General features: G+C 38.5%; 1 protein-coding gene across 2 annotated transcripts; it reads right to left on the bottom strand.

Moving 5' to 3' along the window:
• Nucleotides 1-4,552: 4,552 nt before the first annotated feature.
• On the bottom strand, nt 4,553-22,051 carry SNRPD1 (small nuclear ribonucleoprotein D1 polypeptide). Of its 2 annotated transcripts, XM_004465106.4 has the most exons (5): nt 21,841-22,051; nt 21,215-21,499; nt 15,295-15,371; nt 7,896-8,087; nt 4,553-5,980 (listed from the first exon to the last, which is right to left on the bottom strand). In XM_004465106.4, exons 2-5 carry the CDS (start codon nt 21,226-21,228, stop codon nt 5,904-5,906), a joined length of 360 nt encoding a protein of 119 aa, XP_004465163.1. In that variant the 5' UTR covers nt 21,229-21,499; nt 21,841-22,051; the 3' UTR covers nt 4,553-5,903. The 2 variants fall into 2 exon arrangements, with proteins under 2 accessions (XP_004465163.1, XP_004465164.1); XM_004465107.4 differs by lacking the exon at nt 21,841-22,051 and having other exon boundaries at nt 7,896-7,964; nt 21,215-21,355.
• Nucleotides 22,052-22,305: the final 254 nt, after the last annotated feature.

Genomic DNA, 22,305 nt, shown 5'->3' with positions numbered 1-22,305 from the left:
AGGTGCAAAACTCCGCAGACCCGGTGCGAACTGTCGCCCAATCCCCTCCTTGGACGTCTGCCACCCACAAGACCAGCCTATCACCTATGTACACATTCCCTTCCCTCTCTATATATCCCCGTGTTTTACCCCCAATAAACGAGGCTTGATCAGAACCTTGTCTTGCCTCCATTCTTCTCTCAACTCCTGCCCCACCCCGCTTCTTCCCACAGGTCCCTGGACTCGCCCCTGCCAGCACGGGCAATGCATCATCATCTTGCTGTGCGACTCACCTGTGTGGGGCACTGGCTCCCATGCAGGCACTTGTGCGGGCACTGGCTTACCACATGGGCACTGGCTTGCCACGTGGACAGGCTTTCGCTTCTTCATTTCACCAGGAGGCCCCAAAGATCGAACCCAGGTCCTCCCATACATAGGCGGAAGCGCCATCACTTGAGCCACATCCACTTCCCTAGCATTGCTTCTAAGGCAGATCTAAGTGATAACAAATTCTCTCAGCTTTTATCTGGGAATGTCTCAACATCTCCCTCATTTTTGAAAGTAAGTCTTGCCAGATATATAATTCTTGGATGACAATTGTTTTCTTTAAGCACTTTAAATATTTCAAACCACTGCTTTCTTGCCTCTATGGTTTCTGATGAGGAGTCACCATTTAATCTTATAATCTTAATCCCTTCCTTTGTACATAACACATTGCTTTTCTCTTGCAGCTTCCAGAACTCTCTCCTTGTCCTTGGACAATTTGGTTTCTGTGTCTGGGTATGGCTCTCTTGGAGTTTATCCTATTTGGGTTTCATTGGGATTCTTGAAAGTGTATATTCTTGTTTTTCATTAAGTTTGATAAGTTTTCTGCCATTGTTACTATGAATATCCCTTCGGCCCCTTTCTCTCTTCTCCTTGTGGGACTGCCACAATGTGTATGCTTTGTGTCCCAAAGGTCTCTTGACTCTGTTTTTTTTTTTTTTTTTACTGTTATTTTTCTGCTCTTCAGCCTGAATAATTTCAGTTGCCTTGTCTCTGAGTTCTTGTCTCTGAAAGAATCTTCTTCTGCCACCTCTAATTTGTTGAAACAGTCTAAGGAATTTTTCATTTGTATTCAATTTGTTATTATATCCAATCTCAGTATTTATCTAGAGAGATTCCCATATTATTCATTCATTGCTTTTCTCGTATTATATTTTTAAGACTTATTTATTTTTATTTATTTCTCTCCACCACCCCCCAGTTGTCTGCTTCTGTATCCATTTGCTGTGGGTTTCCTCATATTCTTTAGTTCTGTTTTCCTTTATCTCCATGAGTATATTGAGGGTATTTATTTTAAAATCTGTAGGTGAGTCCAAAGTCTCATCTTTTTCATTGTTGGTTGTTGGTTTCTGATTGTTTATTTTTCCCCCTTGGATGGGCCATCATTTCCTATTTGTTAGTCTTGTGATCTTTTCTTGCACACTGTAAATTTTAATATTTCAAAGTGTTAACTGTGGCATTTAGTCCCTGGGCTGTCCCTTAAATTTATATCCAGCAAATGATGGCAGAATTTTTGTAATGCCAGAAGCCAATGAAAACTAACAATACAAAGGCAATAAGCACCTTTTACTTGGCTTTGCAAGCTTGCTCTCTTTTCACTGGTGGGTTTCCTTCTGAGCTTAGCTTTCCTATCAAGCAAATCAGCCTGAGGCAAATGGAAGTTCTGGGCCCAATCTCTTATCTGAGCCTGTGCAGAGGTGGGACCAGAATGTGCTTCTTTTCCTGGGCTCTGTTCACTAGATGCCCCCAGGAAATCCCTGTTTATAGTCCACAGGAGTTTGAGTGAACACCCCCTCTATTCCTTTTGTAACTGACTTCCTCCCCCTGGTGGGTGCTCTTTTGAGTAACTTAATGTAGGTAGTCCTTTGCCCCAGGCACTTCAACTTAGTCTCACACCATCCAAGCAGTTTGTAAAGGGCTTCTCTGTCCTCAGGACAAACTCTGGGAAGGTGAGTCCTTAAGACATATTCACCAGCGGTTTCTCTTCTATCCAGTACATTGGCACTGATATATATGCATCACAGTATGCACACAGGGGCCACTCTGCTCCCTCTGAGACAAGGTCAGGGACCCATAATTGGAGTGCAACCTGGATCCACTTTGTACTGTGGAAGGGGAAGAGGAGGGGCCAGCAAGGGTGCCAAGAGTTCCTTTTATGGCTCTTTAAGCTGTTTTTTAAATTCAACACTTGTCCTGTTAAGGAAGCCCTTAAATTCTATTCCATAGTTTGAGGAAAGTTACTGTCTTTAAGATTCCTCTGTTGCCTTTGCTCCAGGGGGTTTAAAACAGTGGCAGCCCTCAGAGTGGGGCCCCAGGTATCTGTAGTAGTTGAGCAAAGGTTGAGATTTGTGATTAGACCACATATACCCAGTTTGGATAACTCCCACCCTGATACTAACAAGCCAAGCTAGGAGCTGGAGCTCGTCACCCTGCTGCTGGCCACAATGTTGGGGGAAGGGTGGTAATAGCCTCTGTACAGAGAATGAAAATCACCAGTCTTTATCACAATTTACCAGCTTCTTCCTTCCACTCCTCTTTGATGCTGCAGTGTTCCCCTGGACTCCAAAGTTTCCAGACGGTTGATTCAAATAACTCCTTCCCGTACAAGAGTTGTTCTGGTGGAGGGACCTTCCTGGAGCTTCTTTTATAGGGAGAAGAAAGGTAGGCTAGGAAGAACCAGCTATGGGGAAGTGGGATGAATGGATGGCAGGAACAGATAATGACCAGAGAATATTTTACACTGAGATCATTTGGACCACTTCCTTGCATTACTTGTGACTTCAGGAGCCCTGTCTCCTATATACTTTCATTTTATGATAGAGTGCTGCTGTGTAGATCCAGATTTATGAATTAACTGGTCAGACAACACCCAGCTCACGATAGGCAACTGGTCTCATAACTTGGTGGTCCATGGCTTAGCATTTGTTCTCCACTAAGGCACAGTAGTGGGCCAAAAGTTGTTTCGCAAAAGGACAATCATTTGCAAAGAAGAGTAAGATTTTGCTCCAAAATCTTAAAGGTGTTTTGAGTTTTGATGCCTGTGCCTACAACCTTAAGTTCTGCAGGTCTACAGGTCTTAGCTCCAAGAGTGCTTCCACCATGAGACACACCACCAATTCCATTAGACTGCTACCTGGCCACTTTGGGCTCCTATGCCTCAGAATCAACAAAGGGAATTACTGTACTGACTAGGGTGACAGGTCCTATTAAGGGGAAATAGGACTGCACCTACACAATGAAGGTAAGAGAGTTTGCCTGGAATACAGGAGATCTGCAAGAGTGTCTTTTAGTACTACCATGCCCCATGATTAAAGTCAATGGAAAAGTGCAAAAACCCAATCCAGGCAGGATTAACAATGGCCCAGAAACTTCAGGAATAAAAGTTTAGGTGACCCCACCAAGCAAAGAACCACAGCCAGCTGAGATGCTTGATGAGGGTAAAGGGAACATGGAATGGGTAGAGGAAGAAGGTAAAACTAGAAAACTTTAAGGGGTATATGTGGGGGGGGGGGGGGGTGCATAACTAGTGTGAATAAAATACTGCTGTGTGGTTTACCTTTTATTTTGTGGACCCACTTGAATTTTCACATCAGTGAAGACCAATACTAGATATACCCCTTTTGTAGCTCTTTTGAGTATCTCTAGAATAATGTCAACTATTGGTTTAAGATAGACATCCCTCATCATGTTAAGGAAGGAACATCTAAGTTAAAATTTTTCAGGAATTAGTGTAGTGTTATTAAATGTGATTTTATATCTATTATAAAGGCTTTGTATGAATTTTATTTGATTACTGAGTCTATCAGTACATCTCAAAATACTAAGCCATCCTTGCATAACCCAGTATTATACTGTTTTTATTTTCTATTATTTCACTCAGGGTTTTCTATCTTCACTCAATAATTAAAAAACAAAAACAAACAAAAAGCATAAAATCACATAAAATCCAAAGCTTTAAAAGAAGGTATCAGAGGTGTGCAAAATGTAGCAGCAAAGGTCTCATATGCTTTTTTCACCTTGGAAGGAGCATATTACAGTATAATCCACTTTCTATTCTTACTGCAGTGCTTCCTTTATATATAGCTAATAAGGCAATCAGTTCATAGCTTTCTCTTCATAGGACTTTAAGCTTTTCACCTAAAAATGAAATGATGACCTCTGGTGGAATACACTTAATCTAGTATTCAGTTTATTCTTATGTTCAAACTATTAGATTGGTTTCACAATGCTAACAATTTAGATGTTTAAACCCTCAAAATAAAAAGTCAAAATCTTAAATGTTATATGGTATCTGAGCATCAAAATGAGCTGCCAATACATACTGTTTTTTAAAATGGACAAGACAATGTGAAGTACTCTTATCTACAGGGTATTCACCACAATTTACAATTACTTGTTTAACATCTAGGAACCAATATGTCTATTCACTAGCTATGGAGGGTCTTTTCTGTCGGCCCCCCCCCTTGAAATCCACTTCTAGTTTATGTTTGGGTTCAACCAATAGAAGCACCAGCAAAAGATCAAAGGATAGAAAAGAATGAGTTTATTCCCCTACTGTCTTAATTTGCAAAAGGTATGGAGGAAAATTACATATTGATTGTATCTTGCCACTAGTTCCAAGTTTAATATTTTTACTACTAAAAAATATTCATATAAAGCTGAGTTAATCAAAATGGATTTCATATACTCCCCTATCCCCTTTCTTGGGATCATAGGTCTTGTGATACAATTGTTTAATCACTGCCAAATAATTTGTGATAGCCAAGCACAATGGGATAGTTTCAATGACTTATAAACAACAGAAAACATATCAACCCTGGAATAAACAAAAAGTATTGAATTAACTTGAGGAACTGAGCAAGATACTTTTAAAAATAAACATTCCAAGTTTATAGTAACTTCTTTAAAACACATGTGTGCACAGACACACAACGTTCTTGCTATCTCTCATATTAAGTAACTCTCATAGGGTCCACATCTTATTTTTAGTTAACACTCTTTGCAGAAAATGTACTTCTCATCAAAAACAAAACCAAAAAAGCCAAAAATGCCTAACTAGGAGGAAAGACAGATTTAGTTCGCCAACATCCTCAAAGTTATCATGCTTTCTTAGTACAGAAATGGTAGTAAACTTCACAAAAACTGTATATACCAAAAGTTTTTCCCTAAGCTTAACCAATTAAAACAATGTAAAATTATCTTACTGGGAATAATCTAATTTTTCTGTCAAATAGGTTTTTTTCACTTTGTTCTTAAAGAAGTCCTTGTAAAAGTACTTGATAAAGCCGCACTGTTCAACTGGTAAACTACTAGATAATATCTGCAAATTTCAACTCAGGAGAAATTATTCTATTGAGAACCTATTATGAAATAAACAAAAATATTAAAAATAACAACAAAATCACTGACTACTGGTTTAAAAGATGACTATCACTTTTTACCAAGTACCCAAGTCTCCAGAGAATAGAACTCAGGGAAGAAGCATCAATTTTACACCCCATTTCACAGGATTTCAATTTCTGAACTACCAAAAACAACTTATTTCAAATACCTATAGAAAGATTCCAAAGAATGGAAAGTAACAAAATGCATCTTGCATGTGAAGTAAAAGGTACATATTCTATACAGATTCAATTTTAGTTTACAAAATTGAAGCATGGTCACCTAAGAATGGAATTTTTCTGGTACTTCCTGATAGTTACACTTGGGTCATATTGTGTCACTATCATGCATACTGAAACTGGTAAAACTTTAATTTGACAGTCAGTAGACAACATGGTCCCACATTTATGTTTATTAAAAACTGACATAAACAAACAAAACCTGTACAAAAAAATTGCCCAAATCATTTATCGCTTTTAAACACTAATCTTGAGGCATTATCGCCTAGGCCCTCCTCTTCCTCTACCACGGCCACGTCCTCTTCCTCTACCTCGGCCTCTTCCTCTTCCTGCAACTGAGGGAAAAGAATAACAAAGCAAGTTAAATTCTATTCTGCACTTATGTTACCTTGCCACCACAAACAGCATTTACACACACATATACACCCTTCCCTTACAGTTTCTGATTAGCAGCTACACTAGACTACATTTTAACTCAGTCTTTCTCAAATGTGTTAGGGCAATCACTCCCTCACACCCCACACACATTATGCATTTTATGATCAACCAGAACCAGGAACTGCTGGCCTCAAGATTCTTTAAAATGTTTCATTCAAATTTATCTATTGGGAAATTCACCAAGTTTAAAAACATTTTTTCTATCTTTGTATCATGTCTCAAATTTGGCAAAAACTGAAATGCAAATGACTTGACCCTTGCACTGGGTCATCTGACCTAATCATAGCCTAGTGCTTTAATCCATACAGAAATATCCTTGTCAAATGGTCATCCCAACTTTACTTAAATATCATAGTGACAGAGAATCTCTCTCCCAAATGAGCCTATTTCATCTTTGGACAACTATGAATATTAGACTCGCCAGTGCTCTTCACCTTGTGAAAGGCAAGTGATTATTTCCCTTACAAGTAGGTAAAGATTTATTCTCCAGAGACAACGAATCACTGAATTGGAAAAACTTCAGACTTGAAAGCAGTTAGCAGCATTAAGCACAGGGCTGAGGAGAAGGGTGAGGAGATACATCAGTATTTTTCAAGCTGTGGGTTGTAATTAAGAGTTTTGTTTTTGTTTTTTTTTACTGAAAGGGAACAGAATAGGAAACCTAAGGGCACTGCAATATAACTATGTTAAGTAATTTTTCATGAGACTGTTACAGTGGTGTAAGTGGGTCATGATGCAAGAACTGTGTATTATATGAAGAGGGCAAATAAGTTCTCAAATTCACTATATGAAGTGAATGTCTAGAAATAATCAAATCCCCTTTTCCTGCCTTGTTCCTATATACGTTGGCTGCCAGACATACATCTCCCACTGTAGGTGAATGGAGTTTTTTCAGCTCTAGAAAAGACTCAGATTCTGAAATTTTGAGAACAACTCAATTTTGAGAACAACTCAGTGAAGAGGCCGATTTAATTCTGAACCACCCCACAGGGAGAGTCACCAGCTAAGAACTCCAGTCTTTCACCCCAGAACTTCCCTTTCTAGGCTCCTTGTTAAATAATAACGGATGGTCAAAGCTTTCAAGATACTTAAGTAAAGACTTCAACAATAAAGATGAAACACAAAGATCAAATAAAGAGAGAAACCAGAGAAAACAAATAATGCCCAGTACAGGATAAAATTACAAAAGCTAAACTGAATACCCTACCAATAAGAAAAAGTACAAGATTCTATGAAAAATGATCAGAGAATAAGTCTTGAAAATTAAGTATGCTGCAATGGAATATAGGGTCCATGCAATTTCTCAGAAAACAGAACAAAAAGGCAAAATGAGAGAAAAGTAAGAGAAAAAGACAGATAATCCATCCAGAAGGCTGGATTATTAATTCCATGAGGAAAACAGATCAAACAAATGGGAGCAAACTATCAAAGTTAAAACAACTAAATTTATGTCTAAAGGGCAGAACATCCGTACTGAAAAGGTCCACCAAGTGTCCAGAAAAACAAAATGGCAGGAAAAAGAAAAGGGAGGAAGAAAGTGTCAAGAAATTTCAGAATACCAGGAATGGAGTCAATGTCCACATCTTCCAGGGATGGGGTAGGTAGCATACCAGGCCATATATAAAGTGACAGGAAGTAAAAATGGCAGTCTTTAATAGCAACACCAGGAACTGTAATGAATCCTGAGAAGTACCCATGCAAGTATAAGGAATTTTAAACAATAAAAAATTGTTCATAAATTTTATATTTTGAGAAGATGATCATGGTAGGAATACACCATTCACAAAATCCTTTAAAAGACATAAAGCTTACCAGCTTCCCTTTTCTTGGATTTCACCTTAGGTTCAACATCCACAAGTAGCGTATCCAGAGGTAAGCTGTCTGGCAGAATAAAATAACGAATATTATTTCCTCTAATACTCAGTGTTTCCAGCTGTACAGGTTCTCTGTTCTTCAGGGTCATTTTCACAGCTTTAAGATGTGTATTCATGCTGACATCCACACCTAAAGGGAACAGGGAATTTTTAGCATAACAAGGAAACCTTAGTAAACACTACATTATAAAACAGTACTGTCCGGGGATGTGGCTCAAGCAGATGAGCGCCCCCCTCCTACATGGAAGGTCTGGGGTTCAGTTCTGGTGCCTCCTGGAAAAAAGAAAAGAAAAAAAAAGAACAAAAACAAACAAGCAAAGCAAAAAAACCCAACTCAGGGAAAGCGATATGGCTCAGTGGTTGAGTGCAAGCTTTCCACATATGAGGTCCCCGTCTCAATGCTGAGGCCCCAGTAACTTAAAAAAAAAAGAGAGAGAACTATCTGTTCTGCTAAAAGGCAAGCTTCTGTGACTCAACTTGGCACACATGCAACTGGTAAATGGGAACAATGTCAGTATAAATCAGAAGTCTTTCCTCCACAGATTTCCCCTAGAATGCACGTTTTGCACAATTAGGTGTGCTTACCATGGTGAATGCAACAAGCCATGAATGCTCTGTGCTTACACCTTACAGTGAGTTCTAGATCTTTCTGCACTAAGACACTGTCTCCATAATTTCCTTACACCCCATTCCATCAAGCTACACTCAACTTTGTTTTTAAAATAAACTCCTATATTTATTGTAGATAGTTTTCTTTCTTTACAAAGAACTTAATGTCTTAACATTATTAAAGAAATTTTTTTAGTTTTCTGATCACAATGCTGCATTATTGTCTTTTTTTCCCCATAAGCACATTCATAGTATGAGATTTTGCAGACTACAAAACAAGGTTTTTCAGGGTGAATATATGGCATTATAGATTTGTGATAACTGATGTCTTGGACAAAAGATAGCTGGAACAAATAAGAAAACCAAACTTATTTCCTAGAAACTTAAGGCCAGTAGGGAAACATCTTCAAGGTCTTGTGGTAGTGATAGTTTCTTGTACTTTACACCCAAAGCAATGTGCAATAACAAAGAATAGCTAAATGGGACTTCCTCAAAATTAAACAATTTACACCTAAAAGGACTCTGGCAAAAGGGTAAAAAGGCAGACTACTCATGGGAGAAATATTTGGAAATCACATATCCGATAAGGGTTTAATATCCATGATATATAACGAGATGCTACAACTTAACAATAAAAAGACAAATGGGGAAGCGGCTATGGCTCAATCATTTGGGCTCCTGTCTACCATACGGAGGGCCCTGAGTTAGCATCCCGGGGCCTCTTTGTGAAGGCTGGCTCGCCAGCATGCATGGAGAGCTACCTGGCCTGTAGGTGCTGCAGAGCACCAACTCAGCAAGGTGATACAACAAGAGAGACAAGCAAAAAACACAGAGGAGCGAGCAGCAAGTGGACAGAGAGCAGACAGCAAGCAAGCCACAAGGCGGGAAGGGCAGTAAAATAAAAAATACAGACATAGAAGAAAGCACAGCAAATGGACACAGAGACAAGACACCACACAAAAAGCCACAAGGGAGGGGGCATTAAAAAAACAAAACAAAAAGACAAATGACCCAATTGAAAAATGGGCAAAAGACCTGAAGAGACAGTTGTCCAAAGAAGAAATGCAAATGGCAGGAAAAAAAACAACACGAAAATATGTTCAACATCACTAGCAATTAGGGAAATGCAAAATACAAATGGCAAAAAAACACAGGAAAAAATGTTCAATATCACTAGCAATTACGGAAATACAAATCACAGCTACAAAGAGATATCCCTTCACACCTACTAGAATGGCCACTATTTAAAAGACAAGAACTACAAGGGTTGGAGAGGATATGGCGAGACAAGAACAAGTATTCATTGTTGGTGGGAATGTATAATGGTACAGGCACTGTGGAGGACTGTTTGACAGTTCCTAAGAAAGTTGAATACAGATTTGCCACATGACTGGGCAATACCACTACTGGATATATACCCAGAAGAACTGAGAACAGTGATAAGAACAGACATCGGCAAATGGTGTTCATAGCAGTGTTATTCACAATTGCCAAAAGGAAACAACCCAGGTGTCTATCAACTGATGACTGGATAAACAAACTGTGGTGTATACACACACTGGAATATTATGCAGCTGTAAGAAGAAATAAAATCTTGAAGCATATGACAACATGGATGAATTTGGAGGACATTATGCTAAGTGAAGCAAGCCAGACACAAAAGGACAAATACTGTATGATTGTGTTATTATGAAGTAAATATATTGTGTAAACTCATGGAGTTACACAATACTGGTCACCAGAAAATAGAATGAGATTAGAGAATGGAAAGCTGAGGGTTAATCTGTGCAGAACTGGTAAAAAAAAAAAAAAAAAAAAGCTGTTAATCTTGGAAATGAATAAAAAAGGTAAAAGCACACTATAGTGTTTTTAACTAGCAGTGCTATTACATAGGGATGACAGTGGTTGAGAGAGAAAGTCTAAGGTCATGTATATTACTAGAAGAAAAGCTAAAAATGTAACATGGGACTGTATGGCGTAGTGAATCTCATGGAATATAATATGGGTAATATTGCATATGTAAGACTGTTTTTCTTTCAAAGTGAACAAATATATGTTAATGTTACAAATTGTTAATACCAGGCAAAAAAACCCCACATTATGCTAAATGAAAGAAACAAGACACGAAGTACTACATATTGTATGGTCCGATATATATATGATGTAAATATAAATCAATTTAGTGTGAGAAATGCTACAATGTGACAGTATTTTAATTGCCTTAGTCTGTTTTTTTAAAAAGCAATTTTATTGAGATATATTCACATACTATACAATCTATCCAAAATGTATCATCAATGGCTTTTAGTATAATCACAATGTATTGTGATTAAGTTTAAATCTAAAATAAATTTATAAAGATGGAATCAGATTAGTGATTATGTAGGGCTATGGAAAGATGGGATTGAAAGGTGACTGCTAAGGGGTGTAGAGCTTTTCTTTTTGGAATAGTGAAATTGTTGTAAAATTTTTTGTGGTGATGAATGTACAACACTGTGATTATAATAAAAGTCACTAATTACACATTTTGGATAGACTGTATGGTCTGTGACTATATTTCAATAAAACTGCTGAATAAATAAGTGTGCAGGGAAGCGGACTTGGCTCAGTGGTTAGTGCGTCTATCTACCACATGGGAGGTCTGCGATTTAACCCCGGGCCTCCTTGACCCGTGTGGAGCTGGCCCATCCGCAGTGCTGATGCTCGCAAGGAGTGCCGTGCCACGCAGGGGTGTCCCTGCGTAGGGAAGCCCCATGCACAAGGAGTGTGCCCCATAAGGAGAGCCGCCCAGTGCGAAACAAAGTACAGTCTGCCCAGGAATGGCGCCGCACACACAGAGAGCTGACACAAGATGACGCAACAAAAAGAAACACAGATTCCCATGCCGCTGACAACAGAAGCGGACAAAGAAGAACATGCAGCAAATATACACAAAGAACAGACGGGGGGGGGGGGGGGACAAATAAATCTTTAATAAAGAAACAAACAAATAAATAACTGCAATAGCCAGAAACAGCATGGAAAACAGAGAATGAGAGATGAAGAATTTTCTTATTTACTTGTGAGTTTTAAAAAAAATTATTACTATTGAAATAATGAAAATGCTCTAATAATGATTGAAGTGACGAAAGCACAAATTTGTGATCACATCAAATACCAGTGATTGTACACTTTGGATAGACTATACTTTATTAATATGTATCAATAAAATTCATTTATTTAAAAAAAAAGAAATTGTTCTAAAAGCTTTTGCAGTGATGAATGTGCTACACTGATTATACTAAAAGTCATTGTTGTACACTATGGATGGAATGTATGGTATGTGAACACAGCTCAATAAAACAGCTCAAAAAAAAAAAAAAAAAAAAAGATAGTTAAGGCCAGAAAACATGAATTCTCAACATTCCCAACATCCATCTCAAATTTTTCAGTTTACTGATCCTTTCTTCCTTTCTCCCAATCAAAGGAAGTAAAGGTTCTCTTTCTTCCCAAGATTACTAATAAGCTTTTGATACAGTCTACCTTCTTGGGGACCTTGATCCATTCAGGGAAAGGAAAAAAAATAGTTAAAATTTATAAGTTCTTTCTCTGTTTCAGGAATTGCATACAAAATCACTCTAATTTCATCCTAAACATCCCATGGTATAGACAGCATGGTTATCTCCATTCTGAGGACCAAAAGAAATAGTATTCATATTTGTATATATACTCATAAAGAATATTACAGAAACTTCTGGCAGTTTTTCAATGGTGATAGGACTGGGTGTCAAGTGGGATGAAAAGACTCAACTATATATACATATACACGTCTATATTTTTTGAAAAACAAAAAAAATCTTAAACCCTGTGAATATATATTTTATACAATAAGAATGCAGCTATTAAGTGCTGAAACTGGGATTCTAAAACCCAATCAATTTGACTCCACAGCTTGAGAATTTATCTATTTTACACATCCTCCTTCTGAATGTACCATCTTGTTTCCCACAATTTCCGTCCTCCCCATGAAAAAAATGCACTCTAATCTTCCCAATTTTAACTTGGCATTATCTTGCTTTCTTCTTCCCTTTGCTGCTAACTTTCTGAAAAAAGAGGTCTACAGTCATTTCCATTTTTCTGAATCCTTTGTAATCTGAGTTTCTTGCAGTCCAACTGCATTGACAAGAAAGGTGAAAAGCTTCTGTGTCAAAATAATATGTATATGATGCATACTACATTTTAATACAACATGGAAAGGCTATTTAAAACAAGAGCTGCATTTCGCTAAAGAGTTCTTGGAAAAGCTCTATTTTAATAACTAGTTTGTATAATTAAATATTCCAATGCTTGCTCCCTAAAGATTTTTAAAAATCTTTTTCTTCCTTTTATCTGTTTCCTCAGTTATTATTCCCTTGTCATCGCCTCAATTTTTTATATTTGGTCTCACCTGCCTTTTCCTCCATTTCTTTTATCTTCCTTTCTTCAATCTTTTCTTTAGCCCCTGTGTGTCCCTGTGGAGTAAACTGAAATCTTGTTGCTTTCTTCACTGTCTGACTGAAGTTAGAGGTCATGCCAAGACACTGTCAAGACTTATATATGGTACTCACCAGATGCAATGGATGTGTCATGATGATGGGGGAGAGTGTTACTGTGGGGGGAGTGGTGGGGGGAGTGGTGGGGTGGGGGCGGTGAGGGTGAATGGGGACCTCATATTTTTTGAATATAATATTTTTTAAAAAATGAATAAATTGAGAATTTGAAAAAAAAAAAGACTTACAAATGAATAGCAGAATGTACACTGAATTCTCTGAAGAAACTTATCTGTTTACTTTGAAGACAAGAAAGCATTCTTATTTCTTCCTTATTAACTACCTACCCTTCCACCTCAACTTATCTTTTTATTTATTTCTAAAGTTTATTTCTCTCCCCTTTCCCCTCCCATTGTCTGCTCTCTGTGTCCATTCCCTGTGTGTTCTTCTGTGTCCACTTGTATTCTTGTCAGCGGCACTGGGAAACTGCGTCTCTTTTTTGTTGTGCCATCTTGCTGCATCAGCTCTCTGTGTGTGGTGCCACTCCTGAGTAGGCTGCACTTTTTTCGTGCAGGGCAGCTCTCCTTACAGGGCGCAGTCTTTGCACGTGGGGTTCCCCTACGCAGGGGACACCCCTGCATGGCACGGCACTCCTTGCGCACATCAGCACTGCACGTAGGCCAGCTCACCACATGGGTCAAGAGGCCCAGGGTTTGAACCCTGGACCTCCCATGTGGTAGGCAGACGCTCTATCGGTTGAGCCAAATCCGCTTCCCCTCAACTTGTCTTAACTGTACAAGAAGTGTAGGGTAGGCCTTGTAAGAAACATCCTGACAGATCAAAATTATCTACAGATTAAGGTAGCTAGGTAGAGAAGTCCCTAATACCCCAGGAACCAGCAAGTCACCTTACAAACCACATCTCACCCTCACTGGTTCACCAAGTCTGTTTGATTCAAACTCTTAAACAGCAAATGAATCTGACAAATCCTCTTTATTCTTTCACAATAGCTTTACTAGACTCACCATTTTCTTACATGGCCATCCTCTACACGACTAGTTATGCAATTCATGTCAATTGTTTATGTAAATACTTTCAATAGTTCCCAATCAGCTAAAGGATATCTCAGTTACATACATTCAAGGCCCTTCACAAGGACCCCAATCCCACCCCGACCTCATTTCCTACTGCTCCTCTACTTCTGAATCTCAACCTTTACTTCACTGCAAATAAGATATCCTCTAGACCCACTAGGTTTGCTCATGGTTCATGCACATGCTGCTTTCCTGTTTCAAATGTTCATTCTTTCCTTCTAAGATTAGGTCCCCCCAGCCCCCATCACACACTTCCTTCAGCATCACAATATTGGGGCAAGTCTTCCACAGAGCTATCCCCAGAAAGTTGGCAAATATGCAGGAAATACTCTACATGAACTATCATTTCCTCTTAACAAATTATAACCTTGATTTTGCTCCCCCAATTTACTGACACTTTTCCCCTGGGACATGCCTACATAAGTTAGCCAAACCTTGCATTACATTACTATTTGTACGTCTTCTACCACTAAATTTTGAGTTCCTAAAAGGCAAAAATATTTTTTGGTTCCTTCACATCTAGCACGATGCTCTGGACAGCGGAGACTTAAAAAAAATTGTTAATAAATTTACAATTTAAATACTTCAGAGAGTGGAACAATATGCTAAAATAGCATTTTCCCCCCCATTTGGCTCAACAACTTTTGAAATTTCTCAATTCTTTGGAACACTTACTAGAAGCAAAGATTGTGTGGGCCATAAACATACAATTAAAGCGGATTAGACACATAAGAAAAAGGACTGAAAGAAAATACTTCAAAAACGTTACGGCTAACAGTGATTGTGTAAGTGCAGTAAAATTATTTTCTCTCCCCACCCCCACCACTTCCCAATTACACATTCTCAAGACAATCATAGATAGACCACCACCCCTTCAACCTCAAAGAATTTACAATCTAGTAAGGGCCATAAAATTCTAATAAAAATAAAATGTATTTTAGAAGAAGAAACATTTCAGGCAGACGTACACATACAGGCAAAGGCTTAAGAGCAGCTCATATATAGGATAACCTGGGGAATTCAGTTTGGTTGGAACATAAGTATTTAAGGTGAGACTTAAAGGAATTCAGGTTTGCAGGTGGAAGAGATGAAACAAAGTGTTTATAAAGCAGTCCAGCCTCCATACCTGTGATGGTTCCATGGACCTGTGTTCCATTCTTCAATTCAATGGTTACAGTTTCATGACTCAATTTCATCAAAAATCTAAAACGACAATAGGAATTTTCACTTTTAACACTTTACAATGTTTATGAAGTAGAAAAGGGTGAATTTTAGGTACTGAAAATCTGCTAGATAAAAAAATACATGCTTATTGCATGTGATAAACAGAGCAAAGTAAATAACTCCCTTTTTAACCTCCTCCATGCTTGTGGAGTCTTCCAAACTTTTTTATATGCATTCATAAGCATATTCATATGATTTGTTTTTATATAAATTGGGCCATATTTTAATGACCTCTAAAACCTATAGTTCTCATTTGAAAGAATACTGGAGACATTTCCATGTCTATATAAAGAACATTCTAATGGCTGGATGGTATTTCGCTATGTGGAAACACCATACAAATATCATTCTTATTATCCTCCTGTTGACATACGTTAGTTTATTTCCCAGTTTTTGCCAGTATAAATCCATTTCTGTAAACCCTCACCAATGCTAGTTCTTATCAATCTTCTAAATTTTTGTCATTTTGATAGGGAACAAAAGACAATTTGCTTTCCCTAATTATTTACAAGGTTGAATATGGACAATTTGTATTTCTTATATGTTCACATATTTTCAATCAGGTTGTTTTTATTTTCTGCCAGTAATATATTTTTAAGACTTTTTTTCCTTCCCCTCCCCTCCCCCACCCTGTTTTTGCTGTCTGTGCCCATTTGCTGTGTGATCTTCTGTATCTATTTCTCTTTTTGTCTTCTCTTCTCGTCTTTCTCCTTTAGGATTCACTGGGATTTGATCCTGTGGACCTCTAATGTGCAGAGAGGTTCCCTGTCAATTGTGCCACCTCAGTTCCTGATCTCTGCTGCGCTTCACCTTGTCTCTCTCCCCTTCGTCTTTTTTGCATCATCATCTTGCTGCATGGCTCACTTGCACGGGCACTGGCATGGGCACTAGGCTCGCCATGCATGCACCCACATGGGTACTCAGCTCGCCATGTAGGCGCTGGCCCACCATGCAGGCACGCTTTCTCTTCTTCTTTTTCACCAGAAGGCCCAGGGATTGAACCCAGGTCCTCCCATATGATAGGTGGAGGCCTTATCACTTGAGCCACATCCGCTTCCCCTGCCAGTTTTATATTTTATGTCATTTTCAGTCACACAATTTTTTTTTCATTTTTTATGTTGTTAAATTTGTCATCCTTCTGGGATATGTAATTTGCCTAGGAAGATGTTTCCCATCAGCAGTAAAAAGTTTCTTATTTCTTGCAACTTTCACATTTAGAGTTTTAATCCATCTGGACTTGAATCTGCCTTTATTATTTTTCTCAACTAGATGGCTAACTCAGTAATATTTACTGAATAATCCACAATAAAATGTTCTCACCTAACACTATGAAAAAAAACTGCAGAGAAATAAAAATGAAAAAATTCATAAATTATTAAATGTTGCCATTTGTCCCCTCACACACACACACAATTTATACTTTCACCATACCACCTGAATGTAAGATGCAGGCATTATGGCAGTTCACCATGCATTTTCTAATAAGGACATTCTCCCACATGACCATCATACCAAAATCGTATCTAAGAAAATGAACAATAATCCAACAATACCATTTAATATGCAGTTCATATTCACAATCTCCAGTCTTCAATATATACTCAGTACATGCTATCATAGCATTTATCACACTTAATGGTACACACAAGATTACTTGTCATCCTCTTCCTGCACCCTCCATTAGACTACTATAAGGTAAGTATCATGACTTCTTCATATCTTCCAGGATAAGACGAACTGAAAGATGTTGGCTGAAATGTTTCAATAATTAAAGGGAAGCCAACCATAATGCATCACTTACTTTTTAGAGGTAGAGACAGTAATCATGAAAGGGCAAATCACTCGGTTTGGGATACATCAAGCTCCAAGCTTTAAAAAGTTAATTTGTCCTCATATAAAGATCCACAAATTGCATGAATATATTGCATGCTATCAAGAAAAAAAGTTCACCTCAAAGAATTGGCAATGCTTTATTGATCAGACAAGAATTATTTAACTTTAAAATTAATGATGAAGAAAACAAATTTAATGATGAATTATAACCATATTAGCCTAGAATTCTGATCTAATGGTTTCCTTCCATTACTGAGTTTTTCTTTTTACCTTTTAATTGTCCCATTAAATGGTACCTTTTATTAAAAGTTTCTTCAAATAATTTTTGGAAGTAGGAAGTATTAAATTAAAAAATAAGATGTGTTAGTAATCAGGCAATCTGCTTTTGGAAAACCAGTGAGGAAAGAAAAGTCACTGAAAAAATACATTTCAGTTAGTCCAAGGATATTTCTTTGATAAATAATATTTATCACTATTTTTTATGTGGGAATCCGCGCTTGGTAATGAGTAAAATGATTAAAACTAGGCCTTCAAGAAGCTAAAAGTCTACTAAGAAGAATAGACATATAAAAGACATAAAATAAAAAACAATCCTGTACAATGTAGAATGCAATGTAGATATGTACAGGTTATGACCAGGAACTAAGATAGCTTGGGGAGCAGGGAGTAGTATCTTAATGGACTGCTAGTAAGAAATCTGAAAAGTTGGAAGTAAGTGTCAAGAGCAAAGACCCGGTGGTAAGAAAGAGCACAATATGCAAGGTAATTGTGGGAACTAATGATGGAATTTTGAAATTCAAGAAAATGAGTGCGAAAGTTCAGCAGGTTTCTTTCATGGAGAGCTCCAAGCTCTGTTAAAGAATTCCTCAAGGAAAACCATTGACGGGTTTTGATCAATGAAGCAGACAGCCAGGGTCACATTCACATTTTAAAAAGAACCTGGAGAAGATGTACAGCAAGATTTTAAGAGAGATAAAGTTCAATCTACAGGAAGACAAATTAGGTGACTAGGGCAGTATCTAGGACAAAACTGCAATAATAAAAATATGAGGAATAACAAATAAACTAATGGAACAGAATAGAGAGCCCAGAAATATATCTACATGTATACAGTCACTTGATATTCTACAAAGTTGTCAAAGTAGTCCAATGGGCAAAATCTTTTCAACAAATGATGTTTGGATAACTGGAAATCCATACTGGGGGAAAAAAATAAACCAGGGACCTTAATTCACACCACCTACAAAAATTAATTCAAGATGGATTATTGACCTAAAGATAAATGTTAAAATCATAAGGTTTTAAGAGGAAAGCAAAGAATAACTTCAGAGGCAAAGATTTCTTTGACAAGACAGAGAGCAACAATCATAAAAGAAAAAATTGATACATTAAGACTTCCTCAAAATAAACTTCTGCTTATCAAGATACTTAATGGGAAGTAGATGAGGCTCAAGCGAATGAGCTCCCGTCTACCATATAGGAGGTCCAGCGTTTGATTCTTGGGCACTCCCAGTGAAGGCAAACTGGCCTGCGCAGGACTGCTGGCTGGTGCAGAAACCTGGTGCAGCAGAATCGCACAACAAGAGACACAGAGGAGAGAAAATAAGAGATGCAGATCAGGGAGCTGAGGTGGTGCAAGAGATTGAGTGCCTCTCTCCCACTCCAGAAGGTCCCAGGATCAGTTCCCAGTGCTGGCTGAAGAGAAGACAAGCAGACACAGAAAAACACACAGTGAATGGACAAAGAAAAACAGACAGCGAGCGCAAAAACAAAAACAAAACAAATGGGGGGAGGGGATAAATAAATCTTAAAAAGAAAAATACCAGTAAGGGGAGTGGATCCGACTCAAGCAGTTGAGTGCCTGCTTCCCACATGGGAGATGCTAGGTTCCGTTCCCAGTTCCTCCTAAAATAACCAAAAAAAACAAAAAAAACAAAAAACAAAACAAGAAAAACAACAAGCAAACAACGAGGAAACCCACTCGGGGTAGCTGATCTGGCTCAGTGGCTAAGCATTAGCTTCCCACATGTGAGGTCCGGGCTCATTTCCTGGCCCCCATATCTTTAAAAATAAAAACAAAAGCAAAAATCCACACCATTAAGGAAATAAAACAAATCACAAACTAGGGAAAATATATTTGACAAAGAACTGATAATCAGGATATATAAAGAATTTCTACAACTCAAAAATAAACAACAAAATAAAAAATAAGCAAAGATTCAAACAGACTTCAAAAAGGATGAATGACCAATGACAGGTGAAAAAGTGCTCAATATCATTGGTCATTAGGAAAATGCAAATTAAAACCATAACAAGATACCTTTATATAAAGTTAAAAAGGCTGGCAACCACAAATGCGGGCAAAGATGTGGATCAAGTATATTGTTGATGGGAATGTAAAATGGTACAATTACTTCAGGAGATGGTCTGGCATTTTCTTAGGAATCTAAATATATGTATGCTACGGTCCAGCAATTCCACTCCTAAAGTATTTACCCACGAAGGATGAAAGCTTGTGTCAGATAGGTAAAATTGGCAAAACTGGGCAATTTATCAGGGTTATCAGGGTGGAGAAGTTTAGTATGAGTTCCAGGTTTTTGGTTAGGGTGACTGTAAGGATAAGGATGATAGTGCCAGGAAGAGAATTAACAGGAAAAGAATTAAAGTCAGCTGAAAATGCAAACTAGCCAAGCACCCATTTTCTTAAGGCGAAAATACATACTCCAGTATGAAAAAATTGTGTTTCTATATTCTACCTAACACAGAGAATGGATTTCGGGTAAGCCCTTAATATTTATAGGAAAATTCTGTCACATGAAATATCTTTAAATGAGAAATGAACTGAATCCAAATTTAACTGCAAATAGACTCAAATTGGCAGGTATGCTATTTCAAACATAATAAAAATGATCTACTTCTGTCTTCACCACTAAACACAAAGTTCCAACAGGTGGGACTCTGCCTTCAAAAAAAAAAAAAAAAAAGATTCTTTTACCAGTACACAGTATAACAGGCACCCAATAAACGTTTGGCGACTTTGTCAATCCTTGACTCAACAGGGAAGTAGTTATCTAAATACCTCTACCCCTATCCTGTGTTCCAGGCACAGCATCACGGGAAAACACCCAAACCAAATCTATTTGGGGGTAGTTTGGAATGAATTACTCAAAACAGCAAACAATTCTTCAGTAGGTTAGCGTCAATAACAACAACAACAAAAATACCACGGAAAAAACAACTACTCTCTGTGTAATTAGCCACAAATACAAAGTGGGGATATTTTTCTAAATGAAAAAACCCACCTTACGGGAATAAAGGTCAAGTAATCAAAAAGTCTAGGGAATAAAAAACAAAGCAAAACAAAACAAAAAAAGTATAAGGAATATAAGAAACTAAAAAAAAAAAAGTCAGAAGTCCATCCCCGATTCAAAACATTTTGAAAATGGCACATGCAGCTTCTAAGTACCAACGTGACGTTAAGAATTTTATCACGAAAAACGCATTAACAACTACTTATCCATGGCATACAATTTTTCTCTAAGTCTCCCACCTTCTTAAGGAGCATAGACCTAATTATATAAGACGCTTTCCTGGGAGGTGAGAGGGGCCAGAAAAATAACCTAACTCAGAGAACGAGTTCACTCGAATTGAAAATCTGGTAACTAACCGAAGTTGAGCGCTTGTAAACCTGCTGGAGCACCACAAAAGCCTCTAAGGCACTAAGTGGGAAGAAATAGCTTGGCCTTTATGTCTACCTCTTGGAACACATACTGGATCCCCGCGCGACCGCGTCCCCAGCCCAAGCCCGGGTAACGCCAGCGCATCGCCGGCGCCGCCAAAATGCAGGTTTGGGAGGGCAGGCGCCGGAGGCCGTTACCAGGCCGCGCGCGCACGCGGCTTTCGCGCTTCCTCCAACCCAGGCAGCCCAGCTTCCCGACTCTGACCCCAACCTCCCTTCACAACCCCTATCCCGCTGGTTGCCTCTTCACCTCACTAGCTTCATCCTAGCGACGCCGTCAGCCTTTCGGTCAGAGAGTGCACAAAATTAAGCCACCAAGGAACGACGGACGGGGAGGATGAATGGCCGGAAACGCCTACTCCGGGGTCGCGACGTAAAGGGCGCGCGGAGCACTGCGGCCGCACGGCTGAAACGCCGACGCCGCGTACAGCCGCGCTCCCTTCCGGCCGTGAGAGCGCGACTACGCCCCCTGGCAGCAGGAGGTGTGCATTGCGACGGCGGATGGCTTCTGACGCTGGTCCAAAGAGGAAATTTCCTGCAAGAGGAAGATTTGAACAGACTAAATCCAATGAGGTGAACGGTTCGGTGCCGCCAAGGCTCCATGCACCACGCAACACCAAATATAAGCGTGAGTGATGAGAGAAATTCTGAGAGAAGCCCAAAGTATAGTTTTCATTCTAGTCCATCAGGGTACCAAGAACCTCGGCATTACTTAATGAGCCTGAAGAAAACCACAAAATTTATCTGATAGTTTTCACTATTTAGTGCTGATCGTAAACCTCAAATGGGTGCCCTACACTGCTCAGAGATCCTGGTATGCTTCTCTAGGAAGCTCACAAATTGTTTCATACTTTCTCTTTTCTTTCTACATCATACCTTTTACAGCCGCTCTCTCCCAAACCATATTGTTTTGAGAAAATAGAAGCCGTCTTTCTGTCTTCCTTCCTGTTACAGTGTTAGAAAATTGCTTCTTTCAAAGGCAAATTCCTCTTCATTTTAGCCTGGATCCCCTCTCTCATTTTCTCAAGAATTTCACGCCTTCAGTTATCTGTCTCTAACTTGAATCATCAATTTCCTCCTCTCTTCTGGATTCTTCCCATCAGGATAGAAATTTGTCTTAAAACAAGAACAAAAAAAAGTTCTCTGATTCAGCGCCATCTACTGCCAGATTTTTCTACTCTAACAAAAAAACGTTTTGAACAAGCTAGTCTTTGATTCATTGCCTTCAATTCACTCCTCATACTACTTTACTGAAAGTGCTTTTCTAAAGGTCATCAGAAACCTCCAAGACAAACTTTACTATCTGATCTTACTCAACTATTCAGTAACATTAAACACAAG

This window comes from Dasypus novemcinctus, chromosome 16, assembly GCF_030445035.2.
Source record: "Dasypus novemcinctus isolate mDasNov1 chromosome 16, mDasNov1.1.hap2, whole genome shotgun sequence".
Lineage (NCBI taxonomy): Eukaryota > Metazoa > Chordata > Mammalia > Cingulata > Dasypodidae > Dasypus > Dasypus novemcinctus.
The sequence above is the reverse complement of the archived record's forward strand: the minus strand, read 5'-3'. Positions and strand labels throughout refer to the sequence as shown.